Source organism: Elephas maximus, chromosome 4 (genome assembly GCF_024166365.1).
Source record: "Elephas maximus indicus isolate mEleMax1 chromosome 4, mEleMax1 primary haplotype, whole genome shotgun sequence".
Classification (NCBI taxonomy): Eukaryota; Metazoa; Chordata; class Mammalia; order Proboscidea; family Elephantidae; genus Elephas; species Elephas maximus.
In genome coordinates this window covers 138,993,444-139,010,358 of record NC_064822.1, presented here as the reverse complement: position 1 = coordinate 139,010,358, position 16,915 = coordinate 138,993,444, and the positions used below count along the sequence as shown (strand labels likewise).

Genomic DNA, 16,915 nt, shown 5'->3' with positions numbered 1-16,915 from the left:
CCCTAGTGACTCATTTTTAATTCATGGAATGTGATGGACCTGGCTAGGTTAAAAAAGACAATGCAGCTTTTACCTGCCTCTTTCTCTCGGGATGTTCACCCCTGGAGCTCTGCCACTATGTTCTGAGGAAACCCAAAATATAAGGGGAGGCCACATGTAAGTATTGTAGCTATAGTCTCAACTGAGGTCTCAACAACCAGTATGAGCTATCAGACATGTGAGCAAGTGAGCTTTCAAATTATTCCAGTCCCCAGCTCTGAACCATCCCAGCTGACATCAAGTGGAACAAAGTCAGCACTCCTGCTGCGCACTGACCAAACCGCAGGTCTGTGAAAAAAATACTGTGTTAAGCCAGTAAGTTTTGGGTGGTTTGATATGCAACGGTAATAACCAGAATCATATACACAATAAGTTGTTCCTTATACAGAACCAACAATTCCCACACCTACCGTGTTTCCCAAACTACTGGAGATGCTAGTAGATATTCTAGAGGTTAATGTTCTAAATGTGGTTACCAGGTGCCTGGAAATTTGAGATTTCTGTCTAGTAAAATGAACAATTAAGACAAATACTTATAATTAAAATCATTCTTGATTTAGTTGGGAGCCGCTCCAAAACTTGAAGTGGTTCCAGGAATAGAAATGAGAATTTGACTTTAGGCAGTAGTCTCTGTGGTCATTTGGATGTAAGTTAGGTCAGCAGGTAGCCCCAAAGTAATCCAAATGCCATGTTAAAGTGCTGCATGGTCAATAAACACATTTTTTATTCTTAAAACTACATTTATAATATTTTCAGCCCATTCCAGTGGTTTATTTATGAAAGATTGCTGCCAACTTTAGCTCGAAAAAAGTGTTCTGATCAAATAAGTTTAGGGAGTGCTGCAATTACAGACCTATATATATGTACATACCCTTGAGGATTCACACTGCACACTTGCATGCTGAAGGCCTTGAAATCTTGTGGTGGAGAAATCTGCTTTATATTGAAGAAAGCCTTACCTGAATTAGTTATCCACTGAACTGCTAACATCTTAAAGAACACTTCGGAAAATGTTGGTCTCAAACAGTGGTTCCCAAACTTTTTGGTCTCAGGACCCTTTTATGTTCTTAAATTATCGAGGACCCCAGAGCACTTTTGTTCATGACAGTTATGTCCATCAATATTCCGTATGACAAACTAAAAAGAAATTTTTAAAAAAATGCATTCAGACATCCACTTATAGCCTAGATGGAATAAGAGGTACCACATTTACCCTCTCACCTGAACAACAACAACAACAAAAAAAAAAACCTGAAAAAATGCCAGGCAACAAAGGACCTTTATGGGGGGAAAAAATAACATCAATCTTATGATTACTACAACTTACTGCTTTGAGGGAGCACCTGGGATATAGTGCAAAGAGAACTCAGGTGGAGCCTGCCAGGAAACAAGAGCCGAGTTTAGGTAGAACAAGGTGGCTAGCGTTAACAGGAGTGGAGAGGAGAGCTACACAGAACAGAAATGTGCACACCACCTCCCCACCCGTTGCCACTGAGTCGACTCCAAGTCATAGTGACCCTACAGGACAGAGAAGAACAACTGCCTCATAGAGTTTCCGAGGAGCACCTGGTGGATTTGAACTGCTGACCTCTTGCGCTAAGTATAAAACACCGTTTTTCCCATAAGGTATATTACTGAAATCGTTTTGTCTAAATACTTTTATTAAAATCATGTTAATATTTACTGCTTAAGAAGCATCTGCCTTTTTTGCCATATATTTCATTATACTACAGAACACTGGCAAGATCCAAGTAAAATGAAATACAATCTTTAAAACTTGTATAAAAACCGGCTATTATGACATTTTCCTCTCTCACAGGAAGTCTTAGCAGGTTCTTTGGCACTTGCTGGCTATCCCCTAACTATGGGATAATGGTTCCTAACCATCTCTTTGAGAAAAACACACATACATTATATTCTCAAAATTTAACATCTTATTCATGGAAATTAATAGAAATAGCAAAAGTGAGCCTTTCCAATGCTTTGAATGGAAACAGTCCCTCTTTCCAAGTACTAAAGACATTACTGTCTATTAAAAATATTGACAAATATTTTAGTAAAACTCACCTGGGCAAAACATTCATACTCCTGAATTGTCAAGTTTTCTAAGACTTGCATCTATCTGGTTTCCTTGAGTTTGTGGCTAAGCTAACTTTGATCAAGGGGCGCTCTCAAAATTTTACTTGTAATTACAATTTCTCTCTTTTAAAAGTCATATAAAAAATATTTTCCTACAAAAAGCTAAGACTTCCTATCCTGGAACATGACACTTGTTTCCAATTATCTCTAAACTCTTAGAATCAGATATCCACATCACAGGTCTGATCTACCAATCTGGCAAGGGTTGGGGGATCTAGACAAGTAGACAAAGAAGGGGAGAAAGTTCTTAAACAAAAAAGCCCGGTTGCCATCGAGTCCACTCCAACTCATGGGAACCCCATGTGCGTCAGACTAGAACTGTGCTCCAAGGGTTTTCAATGGTTCATTTTTCAGAAGTACATCATCAGGCCTTTTCTGAGGTGCTCTTAGCAGACTCAAACTGCCAACCTTTTGGTTAGCAGCTGAGGGTGCTAACAGTTTGCACCACCTAGAGACTACAGAAAGTAATTAAACTTTTAATTCCAACTGGAATTAAACCCGATGCCTTGTGGTAGAGTTTACTGTATTTTATACATTTGTTCAAAAGTGTTACTTAAGCTCTAGCCAATTCTGGAGCATTACGTTCAATATCAAAGTAATTATGAATTGAGTATTAGTTTAATCTAAAAATATGTGTTTAATACTACTGGGCTCTCAAGCCATTAACAACCACTTGAGCAACAGGGAAGGATTCCTTCATCATTTTTGCTTTTCTAATTGCCAAATCAAAAAGCTTTCTTTGTCATGCAGAACTTCTCAAGTAAGTAAGATCAATATTTGGTAGGTTTAATTTTGCCATAGTGGCTGTAGACATTCTCAGAGTTAACACTTGGAGATTCATTCAGTCCCTGAGGATTCTTTATTCTTCTTCTGAGGAAAACACCACACACACACACCATCATTTATTTTTGCAAATTTCTCCAGTCTCATGCCACTTAACTCCTCGTTGACCAGGCAATATGTATATAATCTCATAACACAGGTTCCACTTCCAGCCTACTTAACCTTTTGAAGTGAACTGAGTGAAATCACAAGACAAGCACATACTTAAGAGTCAATATTTATTCTGATTAATATTTTACAAAATTTTGACATTTAATTTATGTAAGGAGAGCTAATTTATTAAACACTTTACAAGTTTTTCTTTCCACAGAGTAACACAGTAAGTAGTAAAATAATACTTGGCACAGTTATAAATAAAATATAAAATAAAAATATCCATAGCTTAAGATGTAATGATGCTGTTTTACGCCCACTAATATTTCAAATAAATTTCTGGGAACACAAAAAATATGAATAAAAACTGCCAAGGAGGAAATTCATGTTCAGGGCTGAGACTAAACTGTTATTTCCTAAAATCATCCAATTAAGCTGATATGAACTGTTCCCAAATGGATCACCTTCACACACAACTTTGGAAGTAGGTTAAACTGGTTCCACACAGAGGACCTACAAAATAATTAAACAGACGGTACACTGCTGCATAGTTGGCTCCTGATCACCTGACCATTTCCAAGTTACAAATTTCATTGGTACTATGAGATGGTTAGTACTAAAGCATTCACGTTGCTAGTACTTTCCATGTAACTATACATCTAGAGGTTTTTTTTTCTGTTTAACTCACACACGTGCCATGTGCACTAAATATTGTACCACAAAGAAAATGGTATCAACACTCTTATCTAAACTCTGAGAAAACCACCATAGTCTTAGACTGTTCATAAAAATGTATCTGATAAAAATTGCAACTGAGTTTTCATGTGAAGTGGTTCAAAATACAAAAATTAAAACAAAATTCTAGCATTGTATAAATAACTTTGAATTTAAAAATCATCTAAAATTTCCCCCAATTAGTAGTCAAAACTAGCAGAGACATTTGTAAAGTTAACCAATTTTTTACATTCTATGACAAAAATGGCACAGTGCTATTGCCACCCCACACCCATCTCTTCCCTTTTCAAAAATAAAGTACATATGCCAATTTTCTAATATTAAAACACTCACACTAAGGGTAATAATCTTTTCTGATGTGTGACTTATGGTCAAAGAAACTACTATATAAAAAAAAAATTGTACTTGGAAATACTGAACATCAACTATATACATTTTCACTGCTCCTCTTACTAAGGCAAGGGGCGGGTTATACCACTAGATTGCTTTAATACCTGTAATCTGCATTTTGCAAGAAATACTAATTTTACCAAGCATCAGACATGCAGTGAACTTGCAGGGTATAATGCCTATTAACAGCAATATTGAACATCGCTAGAAGCTCATTAGTTATCTCCCTTTTCTTCTGGTTGGATAAAATGAAATGAGCAGCTTTAAATATACTAACACAGACACAGAGAAAATTATTTGATAAATTATTTATATACAGATAGACATTCTTTACACTGGTCTAGCATCTGTCGTCAGTCTGACCGCCCTCCCTACCCACCCACCTACCCTGTTCCCTCTCACGGGTTTCCCACAGGTTGCTCGAACCACAGTTTGCTACAGCACTTAAGAGGACTAAACCAAGTCTCTGTAAACAATATTTATGAAGCAAGTGACTAGCAGTTCACCATGACAGTATGGAAATGCTGCAACAAAAATTGATCAGTGCATCACATTTAACAATAAGAAAATCTTTCTGAATTTTCTTCAGACAGCTTTAACAAATTTCAAAACATCCAATATTTGGGAAATCGAAATAATCTTGGGGATTAAATTCTACTTTCTGATAAAACCATTTTTGAAGAACCAGAATATACCATTAGTTTCTCCTTTATTCACCATGTGCTATGTAGAGATCATTCTCCATTTTTAGCTAAACTCCATTATTTTGCCTACGATTTCTTTTGCATCTCAGAATTAAAAAAGATATCCATTTATCTGTTACTGAGAATTTGCATTCACTTATTTGCTCTGCCTTTTCTTGAAAATACCACCTCAACTCTTTTAAAAATTGGATTGTTTGGACATCAAATTAAATTCTACTTTATGCTCACTGGATAATGTCTCCTAGCATACATTCTATGAAGTGTCTCATGCACTTAGTAGGGCTTTTAATTTTGAACAAAATAACGTGACTTATTCTACTCATGCAAGTGCTTTATTATCAGACCGTAAAACCTCAGAACAAGGTTACTACAAATTATTTCACAGAACTAGAAATATATCAGCAAGGCAACAGCTGATAGAAGTAAAATTATCGTTAGCACATTTTTTGTGAACATTATTTTCTTGTGCCTTTGAAGACACGTTACAGTAGATCCATAATACAACCACATGATTTTTATCACAGTATTTACATGTACATTCTAAAATGTACACAATACTAGTCTGAATCAATTTAAGACAACTCTCCTGGAATTATATGCAATATTATCAGTAGACTGCATCATAAACTTTAACCGTATACCATAAATTTAGTTTTAGCTAGAACTAAACATTTCTAATCAGTATACCATGTCTATCGACAGAATAAGTTCACTCTTTTTTCATGAAAAGTGTTGCGAGAACAAAACCAAAAAGTTGAGTAGGTTGTGAATTCCCATATTAAGAACCATTAAAATCCTTTTTTTTTATGATCTTTCTTCTTCCCAGAAGTGGCAGTGTGTTCTGTCCATGTTTACTTTTGTTAATAAGTGTTGAGGGGCAAAGAAAAGAATGTAAAATTCAGTGTTAGCCCTACACATAGCATGCTATTGTTCAAAGGATGTGGATTCGAGTGTGAGAAAGACACGGACAGACACAGTTTTCAGGCACCACTCAGCAATATGCTTCATGAGATAAAGATGGTGCTACACAAGCTGGTACCCAGATCCTGATATTTGGTCATATTCTATTGTATACTGCCTGGTCCAGTCCACGATAACAGGACGAAAGAGGCCACAGCATCGAAATTCAAAGAAGTCTATAATGTTCCTTACACATCCATGGCTAAAAACCAAATAAAACCCAAAACAAAGTCGATTAGAACAATGATTTAAGTTCAATATAATTTTATGTTAAATATACCTTTTCTGAACTTGAAAACTCAGGTAACTTGCCAGAAAGATAGAACCAATTTATACCTCCTCTATCAATCTATCGACTATCTATGCATTCGTGTTTCTCTACAGCTCTGCCAACACTGATTTTTATTCTTCTCTTTTGCTATTTTAATGGGTAACAAAATTATATTTTAAAGTTATTCAAATTTGCATTTCTTTTGTTCCTGTGTCATATGCAATTTTTGTTCTTGATATGTAGCTTTTGGCAAGGAGAAAAACTACCTCTAACATTGAGAAAACGAAAGAAAAAAATAATTAGAAGTTAACATGGATTTGGCAGTAGACCTAAAAATAACAACTAAAAAAAAAGAAACGTCAAGGGTAAGTTCAAGGAATTTTAGGAATTTTGGAAAAGCGGTAAGTTTTACACCTTATGTACTGGTTGTACCTATGGGAGAATTCTCAAAACCACCAAACTGACTCTTATGTTTGTTCTTATTTAAAGGTTTGCTTGCTTTCTAGAAGCATGCAAGAATTAACAGTATTGCAAAAGCATGTGGATGATAGACAAGTGGCTAGTGTTTAAAACTCAATGTTTTAAACATTTCATATAATTAGGACACTTTCTAAGTATGAAACTGAAGACAAATTTAAAAATATCTGTATGTATATATACAGCTGTCCTTCAGCATCCATGGGGCATTGGTTCTAGGATCCCCAGAGATGCTCAAGTCCCTTATATAAAATGGCACAGTATTTGCATATTAACCTACGCACATCCTCCCGTACACTTTAAGTCATCTCTAGATTACTTATAATACCTAATACAATGTAAATGCTATGTAAACAGCTGTTGTACAGTACTGTGCTGTTTAGGGAATAATGACAAGATGCAAGGTGAACAACACTCCAACAACAAGTGCTGGAGAGAGACTGAGGATCTGTGAGATGGTGGGAGACTACACCAGGGGATGCCTGCACATCATTTCATTTGTGTGGATTCAGCACAGTGCTTGGCAGGCAGCAAATTCAAGTGTTGCTTTTTGGAATTTTCCTTTTTTTCCAAATATTTTCAATCCACAGTTGGTTGAATCTGTGGATGTGGAACCCGTGGATACGAAGAGACAACTGTATAGATAAAATTAACGTGAACTGACCAATGCTACCTCGGAAAAAAATCTTAGAATTAAGTAGGATTTACAGGCTTCTTTAAATATGGCTAAGTAAAAGAAACATTGACTGTTTCACAGTTTACTCCCATACCTAAAGTAAATACTTTTATTTGATGTGTTCACTAGACATTTATGGAGTTCAGTCAGTAAAACGTTTATATGGCAAGGGAAAATATTAAAAACAAAAACGTGTACGTACTTGAATGGGCTTTCAATAGATGTTGTTGTGACTTTAAAGTGCTTGTATCTTCTGGCATTCATTCTTTCATTTGTAGTAATACCTAAACATGATATCTAACAGGTAAAAGAATGCAAGCCATTACTGTCTGAATATTTAACATTAAAAAAGCTTATTCTCAAGAGGACTGGGATAGAGAGACAAACAATGAAGTCTTTTTTTTTTTTTGGTTTTCCACCAGATCAAATTAGTTTACATGATATCATTTTTCACTGTGTAGTCAGCTAAATAGGGAAAATATTTAAAAACAGGTCACTTGGAATTGTGCCCACAGACAGATACACACTATGCACAGAGACAACCTGTCCATTTAACCTCCTAAAGAATGAACTTTTTTTAAACCTTAATTTAAAAAAAAAAATTCTTATTTGTGGATAATAAGACGATACCATTAAAATGAAAACACAATAGGATGGCATCATCAATCTAAGCTTACTGTTTTACCCAACTGGACACATTTGAATTGGGAACAACAGAAATAAAAAGCTCTGTCTTGAGAGTAATACTGAATGTTAAAAGTTCTTAACATGACTCTAAGATACAATTGTTGATCTCTACTCATCTGGAGCAAAAGAGAATGAAGAAAACCAAAGATTAAAGAATAAACTAGCCTATAGGGTCGCTATGAGTCGGAATCGACTTGACGGCATTGGGTTTGGTTTTTGGGTTTTATAGGACTAATAGCCAACATGAACCACAGCCTCTTCTAACCTGAAACCAGAAGAACCAGATGGTGTCCAGTTACCACTACCGACCATTCTGTCTAGAAACACAACAGAAGGTCCTGAATAGAATGGGAGAAAAAAGGAGAACAAAATTAAATTCCTAAAAAAGGCCAGGCCTACTGAATAGGGAAGACCGAAGAAGAATCGAAGCCTGTGAGTTGTGGTATTGGCGAAGAATATTGAATATACCATGGACTGCCAAAAGAATGAGCAAATCTGTCTTGGAAGAAATACAGCCACAATGCTCCTTAGAAGGGAACATGACGAGACTTCATCTCACATATTTTGGACATGTTATCAAGAGGGACTAGTCTCTGGAGAAGGACATAATGCCTGGTAAAGTGGATGGTCAGTAAAAAAGAGAAAGACCCTCAACAAGACGGATTGACACAGTGGCTGCAACAATAGGCTCAAGCATAACGATTGTGAGGATGGTGCAGGACCAGGGAGTGTTTTGTTCTGTTGTACACAGTTAGGGTCACTATGAATCAGAACCAACTCAATGGCACCTATCAACAACTACTTAACTGACAGAAACTAAAGGAACCCTCAAGACAATTGCCCTAAGACACATGTTGAACCTGGCACTAAAGCTATTCCTGAAGGTCACCTTTCAGTCAAATAATAGTTTGGCTTATAAAATAAACAATATCACCCATGAGTAATGTACTCCCTTAAACAATCAACTATTTCCAAACAGTCAACATTTACCCAAAAGCAAAGATGAGAAGGCAAGGAGGGGAAGGGAAGCTAGACCAATGGGAACAAAACAAAGAGAACAGAAATAATGAGAATGCTGACACATTGTGAAAATTGTAACCAATGACACAAAACAATTTGTATAAAAACTATTATATCGAACCTAACTTGCTGTGTAAACTTTCACCTAAAACACAATATTTAAAGAAGTTCTTAATATGAGAAAAGGAAGGAAAGGAGGAAGACAGAAAGAGAAGGTAAATCCAAAGATAAACTGAATCCTTGAAAAGCAGGAGTGGTTCAAAAGAGAATACATTAGTATCTTTTAAGCAAGGAGTGGATTTTTACGACAATTTTCAGTTAGCACACTAGAGAACAAAGAAGTCATTTGTACATACCTGGTACATCTGACACATAAGTAGTACAGCCACCCACATGAAATGAAAAACACTGTTCAGAAACATCCAAAACATCCAAGGTGAACATGTAGCAATTTGAGTAATGTATGTCCAGAATCCGTCCTTGGTGTAAGTGGTCTCACAGTGGAGTCCCCAGTCTAAAGCCAGAAGAGAAGTACTCATATGTTCTCAATCATTCAAGCACCCAATGTATGCATTTGTCCTAGGCACCACTTAGAAAACACGACCAAAGAGTCTATCTAACTTCATTTTTACCAGCAAATGTTTCTTATACTCTTAAAAACTGAATTATACACTAGTAAAAAAAAAAAAAAAAAAAAAGACGGAAAAGCAGTAACCAATCTTTAAAAAGTACTGCATCTTAACAATAGAGTTAATATTTAATTGGTAATGCACACATACAATACTTAAAAGAACATTTTTTAATAACAAAAATAAGATAATACAGATAAATTGAGATTTTTTTGTGAATGGGGGATGTATAACATAACAGGATCACCTTGGTGAGGTGAGCTTTTTCTTTCCAACACAAAGTCTCCTGCTCTTTGAGTGCTGCTGCCATAAAGAACAGCTGTTATTGGCAGGAACGTGTTCTCTCAAGGGTGTGCTGGGCCAGAAATTAGGTAAAGATCTTAGACCAAATCTTCCTATTAATCTGTATTTGAAGAGGTAGCCTCTTTTTGTTCATTAAAGCAATGACAGAGGTTATTCTTAATATCTGTGGGGACAGAAGGACTAGGAAAGCATTCACCCAAGATTTTATTTTTAAACCAGGATCTAATACCTGTTTATGCTACGTGTCTCCAAGCCATGAAGCACAGTAACTGTCTGCATTTAAACTCTTTCCAAATTGTTTTCTCAATGCAATAAAAACCTATCATTTCCTCTAAGTTACTAAACCTATATGACTGAGTAAATGAAAACTTATTCTTAAAAGGGTAACTTCTGATACTTATTAATATTCTTAATAAAAAAACATTCTTAATAGGCAATAATAATACCTCACTTTTCAAAATATTTCAAGTTCTGTGCAAACTTAACTTTAAGTGTATTTTCCCACTGTTTGGTTAAAAAAGGAACTAGCACAATCATATAATATATAAACTACTAGAGAAAAAGCAAGCACATGATGTGAAAAATGTTGGTGTATTTTACCCAGAAGCTTTTCAAAGCCCATTAGACCAACACATTTTTCAGTGGACAAGTATTAAAAAAAGTAGTTAGCCAATAATTCTGTTTGCTTATACTATATATGTTGAACATAATTTGATATGAAAATAGTTCTATAGCTATTTTTCTCCTTTATGTTTTTTTATGCTTCATTGTAGTAAGGTGCCCCAAACCATAATTTTTAGTTAAAAAACTTTTGCCAAGATTATAACTTGCTACTATGGTAAGTATAATCTGATTATGCAAACATTTATGTTTCAATAAGGCAAAAAACTAAGTGTACTCACAAGAAATACAACCATAAATCATCCAGCAGATCATAAAAAGCAAGAAGAATAGGTAGCCCATAAAGTATCTATGGTTGCCTGCACCTGAAGAACAACACAGAGCAATTTTTTTCAGCTAAGAAAAAACAACTGGTAATACACCTTTTGGGGGTATGCCAGGAAAGGTGTGATATAACTTGGACAATAATCACATATTTTATAGAATGTTTTTCAAGAAAATAAATGTTCTAATAAATGTCTTAAAATAAGAATGCTTATCAATACACAAAGACGTGATGACTGCTGTGATGTTCATTCTGAAGACAAGAGAGTCCCAATGAGCCAAAGAAATCTCAGCTCTAAAGCTTTAATCCTATTCTTTGTTTTCTGAGGTTTAAAATGACCCTGTTTTATCTTTACTTTTATAAATTTTATAATCCAATTTTTCAAAGGCTTCTCTCTTGAACAGGGTCATACAATCCCTGTAATGTTTCCCTCCTGTCACCTCATAAAATCCCCAGGGTCATCTCTCAGACCACTAAGTCCATCTCAGCAGACTATACCATTCTTGAACACTGACGTATACAGCATTCTTATATTTCATTCTTCTCTGCCTCTGTACATAACATTCTTTCAAACATTTTTACTGCTTTATTTCCTTTAGTTTAATTAAAATATAATAATTTGCCTTCTTAGTAATTTCACTATTACCCAACAGAAAAAGTATTAAAGATTAGGCACCAGAAAATTGATAGATAAATAATATCAACCTTTTCTACACATCGATTTTATAACATTTTTCCTCTCTCAACTGAATTGCTATTTGGTCAACCAGCCAGAAAATAAACAAGGGTAAGGGGATGAGGCGTGCAATGGTATACAAGAATGAAGTTTCTTCTATCTAATAATGTACTTCATTGGTTACCTAAAACAACTTAAGTACTTTAAATGAACAACAGATTTAGAAATTACTCATATAACTTACCTACACAGTTACCCACCCATGGGCAATGATGATCAAATTTCGCTATGCAGCGGTTGCACACACCACAATGTTTGGACCTCACTGGTTTCCGTATCTGTCAACAGGCATGTAAAAGGATTATGAAAAGCATAACCAAGAAAGGAAAGCAGAACATTTTCTCAAAATACAATTGTGCAAAAAGAAACTACATTTCCTTGAATAGGATTATACCAAGGTTTCCAAATAAAACTAAACAAAAATCACTATTGTTTTGTTTAATGGAATTTCACCTGGCAACAACAAAGTCTAAAAGGGTAAGGCTACTCCAGCATATAAACTCTTAAGATTAGAATTATCAATTTACAAAAATAACTAAAAGATTAAGTTGCTGTTGCTATGATTGGTACTTTATTTCATTCACATTCCTCAAATTTCTGAAAAATAAAACATATCATTATCCAGGCTTCTAAATAAAGATTAATTGTGATTAATGGTCATGATATTGGCTATTCTTTAATAAAATTGTTCCTTAGTGAAAGGAAGGTCAGATTAGAAGTGAATAAAATAAGCTTTTAAATTCAAAATTATTAAAATGTAAGTCTGTTCCCCAAATTAGCAAATATAGCAAAAGCAAAACAAAGCCCATAAATGTACACATCTATTTTTTTTTAACGTGCCTTCCTGAGAACTCAGATTACATGACCACGGTTAACAAAGTGGAAGTTTAAACAGTTGCTATTTCCTGCTATTTCTTGGAGCTCTGGGGGCGAAGTGGTTAAGTGTTTGCCTGCTAACCAAAAGGTTGGCAGTTCGAATTCACCAGCTGCTCCTGGGAAACCCAATGTGGCAGTTTTACTCTGTCCTATAGGATCACTATGAGTAAGAACTGACTCAATGGCAATGGTTTTTGGAAACCCTGGTGGCATAGTGGTTAAGAGCTACAGCTGCTAACCATAAGGTCAGCATTTTGAATCCACCAGGCGTTCCTTGGAAACTCTTTAGGGTAGTTCTAGTCTGTCCTATAGGTTCGCTATGAGTAGGAATCGACTCGACGGCAAGTGGTTTGGGTTTTTTTTTTTTCCTTGCAAAAAACATGAAATCTATTATTCAGCTCCTGATAGACAAGAAAGAATTCATGCTTATGATGTTGTACTGTTAAAAGTGTTTTGAAATACTTTTTACCCTACGTTACTCTAAATCAGTCAAGTGAATGAATCTAAGAATCACTGGTGGTATTCATAGGTCTGGTAGCCTCAATGCTGGATATTATGATGAAGGGTTACTAACCAATGCCAGAAACATTTGTAATATCCCTCACTGGTGTCCCAACCTCATATAAATAAGCACTGCAATTTCTCTATCAGTTTACATGAGGTTATATACTATTTCGAGGTACCAGGGAAAAGGCATCAGAGGACTGTGTAGTTCTTAACCTACTAAAATGATCTGTGGACCAAAGGAAAGTGTAAGTTATTCTTAGCCACAGATATGAGACTAAATCTATTTAGGAGAAAGCAGCAAGGACATATATACTTCTATCCTACCTGCAATTCTCAGCTATATTTCCCCTTTGGGCAATACTAGTTAATAAAACCTGAGCTAAAAGCCTGACAAGTTAAGGAGCACCTTGGATGCAGGTTTCCGAAACCTAACAGTCTCCTTGGTTTACTTATAGAGTAATATTTTTAGGAAACTCTGATGTGCATGTGTGTTCTCAGGGTATGAAGCATCCCCACATGATGATGAATACCTCAGTCAATCTGAAACATTTTATAATAGGATATGCTCTTTATGGCATGTAATTACCTATCTAGAAGTACATGACTTATAATAACATAATGCATAATAAAATGTTTATGCTATTGATAACAAAAATAGTCTTGTTCTTGACACTGATTATTTATTTAACAATTAAACTACTACCTGTATTGAGTGACTATATAAATAATTTGTTTGCCATATGGCAAGTGGAGCCCAGGTGGCGCAGGGGTCAAGAGCTTGGCTGTTAACCAAAAGGTAAGCAGTTTGAATTCACCAGCTGGTCCTTGGAAACCCTATGGGGCAGCTCTACTCTGTCCTATAAGGTCACTATGAATCAAAATCGACTCGATGGCCAGGATTATACAGCAAGTACTTTGGCACTGAATATTTGACTATGTGGGACAGAATATTTCCACAGAAACAGCAGTTCATAAAAACATTCTAGGCATTAAAAAAAAATGGCAATCATGGGAATTACCCTTTGTAAAGCAGAGAGGAGGCCTGAAAATACAAAAGAATCTAGTCCATATCCTGAAGTTATTGCCACAAGTAATTAAGTATATATTTTGAATACTCAAATTCATAATTGTTTAAAGTAAAACAACTTACAGAATTTATAAAATTAGAGCTAAGTTTCAAAACTCATTCTAAAAGCCTAAACTAAATCAACTATTATTAACCAAATGTTGACATTAATGATGTTGCAGTGTATAATTTAAAAGTATAAATGACCACTGATTTGGGGATATTTCAATTTCCATGTAGAAAAACATGACAGTCTATATGCTGTTTATACATATTAATTACAAAAATTAAGCGGAAAATAATTAAAACATAAAACAGTATTATTCTATAGGAAATTGATGTTTAGTAATAAAATAAACAATGTCAAAATTACTATACCTAATTCCACAAATAAATTTAATTGCATATCTATCTTTACCCATGACCTGGTTGAAGATGACGACTTTTAGTATCACTGATAAAATTGTTTTCAAAGCTGCATAAACGTTCTAATACAGACAGATATTGTTCAAATTGAACCAGTTCGGAGGAAATGTTGTCTTAAAATTTATCTAATGGATTTTCCCTCCCTGACCTTTAAAATAAAAGAATACGTTTTCTTAAAATGTAGTTAGGAAAACAACGTATTAGGAAATTGTCGTTAAAACTTTGATTTTAAATACTTTATTATTTAGCTTTTAATTTACTCAGTTACATTTTAAGAAAAGTTACATTTTAAGAGAGAAAAAGAGAAGGAAAATTACTGTGAATGACTGGTGCCTCTGAATCAGAAGTGTGGTCAGCTTCTACCAGTAAGGGGAATAACCACATTAAGAAGAAGCCACCTTGTGACCATCTTCCCTTTGTCCCATGGCCTAAAACGCCACTTTTTTGGGTGAAAATGTGCTCACCTAAAGAAATTGTTCTCCTTGTTCCCCATACCCCACACCTTCTATGCTATGCCACTGCCAGGGGAAAGAGGAAGGAGAAGAGAATAAACAAGAAAATACTACCAAACAGGTACTGCAGAATATACTGAGGTCCAGGCTTCCTGTCTCTGCAAGTTCAACTATTGTCTGCGAATTAAAAAAATAATATTTTATTCAAAACTGAACTTTTTTTTTTATCTGACAGTGCTCACCAACTACTGTGCCATCAATACAAATCAATAAACATAATGTTCATCTTTAATTTACCAATGTTTTCACCTCAAAATAAGAAACAAAATCCTTTGTTCACTTACTTGTGCTATTTCATTACATTACAGGAATTGTATTTCTTGGATACATGAAAAGGCAACTCCAAACTTATTTACAGGGATATCCCTCTAAAAACAAAATTAAGTTACCCACCTTAACCACCTTTTTAACCAAAAACGTCATCTTGAGGACCAAAGTTGTGCCTGACCCAAAGCCATGGTATTTTTCTATCACCTTATATGCATGTGAAAACTGGACAATGAATAAGGAAGACCAAAGAAGAATGGATGCTTTTGAATTATGGTGTCGGTGAAGAATATTGAATATACCACAGACTGCCAGAAGAAGAAACAAATCTGTCTCGGATGTATAACCAGAATGCTCCTTAGAACCAAGGATAGTGAGCCCTTTGTTTCCTGGTACTTTGAACATGTTATCAGGTGGGACCAGTCCCTGGAGAAGGACATCATGCTTGGTAAAGTAGAGGGTCAGTGAAAAAGAGGAGGACCCTCAAAGACATGGATTGACATAGTGGCTGCAACAATGGGCTCAAACATAGCAACGATTTTGAGAATGGCACAGAACTGGGCAGCAGTGTTTCATTCTGTTGTACATAGGGTTGCTGTGAGTTGGAACTGACACAACAGCACCTAACAACAACAGCAACCCACTTTAAGAAGTGGTCTCTGCAGGTGTTGATGATGACATGGAAATAAACCTAAGTACAATTAAGAACAGAATCTTCCGACTGGATTATGACTAAGGAAACCTGGCAAACCAATTAGCAGTAATGTCTGAAGAATATTGTCATTTAAGAGTAGCAATCTCTATGCAGCCTAGAAAAAGGGGGATTAGACTGTAAGAATGTGCCAGGGTTTCTCTACTCTGGACAGGAATAATTCATCAGGATTTGTTTTGTTTTCAGAGACTGAATAAAATAGCTCTCAATAGAATCTAATTAGCTCTAGTTCAATTTTCTACTCACATGACATCTTCACATTATGAATTTGATTTCCGAAGTATCTGGATTATAGAAACGGTACGCCTTGGATCATCTATACAAATGTTTTAGTCACTGAGTGATATATCTGTACTATCACCCAATTCACTGGCCTTCAGGTTTATACAGTAACTCAACAAACATTTACTGAATATGTATTATTTGTTGGGGGGTTACAAAAATGGTTAAGATATAGTATTCTCCCTCAAAACAATCACAGTAGCCTCATATGCAAGAGAAACATGAAATTATAAAATGTCATGGAAGTGTAAGGACAGACATCACAAGAGCACTAAGGGTAAGCATCAAGTAAGATATAAATAATCTCAATTTAGTTTGAAATTTCTTTATATTCCAAAAGACAATTTCTTCCTTTGTACTCTAACATCTGCTATAAATACTGGTAATTTGACAGCTGAACACGGACTGTATCTTGCTACCTTTTTCTTTTGTTCTTCTGTAGCTTTAATAATTCCTGGATCTGATTTCCAAGATTTTCCAAAATTGTAGAAAAGTGCAACACTATTGGCAAGGAATGGAAGATGGATAAATAAAAAGTTGAGATGTACTTAGAGTTAAGGAATCTAAAGAAGCAATGATAAATGACTTACTATTATATATAAACTTATAATACATAAAA

The 16,915-nt window shown here is 35.2% G+C and overlaps 1 protein-coding gene across 6 annotated transcripts in view; it reads right to left on the bottom strand.

The window, feature by feature from the left end:
* Positions 1-16,915, bottom strand: part of ZDHHC17 (zinc finger DHHC-type palmitoyltransferase 17) — a 303,371-nt gene that overhangs the window by 180,976 nt on the left and 105,480 nt on the right. For 3 of the 6 annotated variants that reach the window (XR_007517284.1, XR_007517286.1, XR_007517285.1), the window contains exons 11-17: positions 16,716-16,840; positions 15,090-15,152; positions 11,833-11,926; positions 10,869-10,952; positions 9,391-9,548; positions 7,530-7,624; positions 999-1,176 (exon numbers count right to left, since the gene is read on the bottom strand). Coding sequence is in view for 2 of the 6 variants with exons in the window: in XM_049883950.1 (XP_049739907.1) it covers positions 5,967-6,105; positions 7,530-7,624; positions 9,391-9,548; positions 10,869-10,952; positions 11,833-11,926; positions 15,090-15,152; positions 16,716-16,840 (758 nt within the window). In the remaining 4 variants the exon portion in view is untranslated. Of the gene's footprint in view, positions 1-974; positions 1,177-4,623; positions 6,106-7,529; positions 7,625-9,390; positions 9,549-10,868; positions 10,953-11,832; positions 11,927-15,089; positions 15,153-16,715; positions 16,841-16,915 lie in introns of those variants that run through there. The other 3 variants (XM_049883951.1, XM_049883950.1, XR_007517287.1) reach the window with 3 other exon arrangements.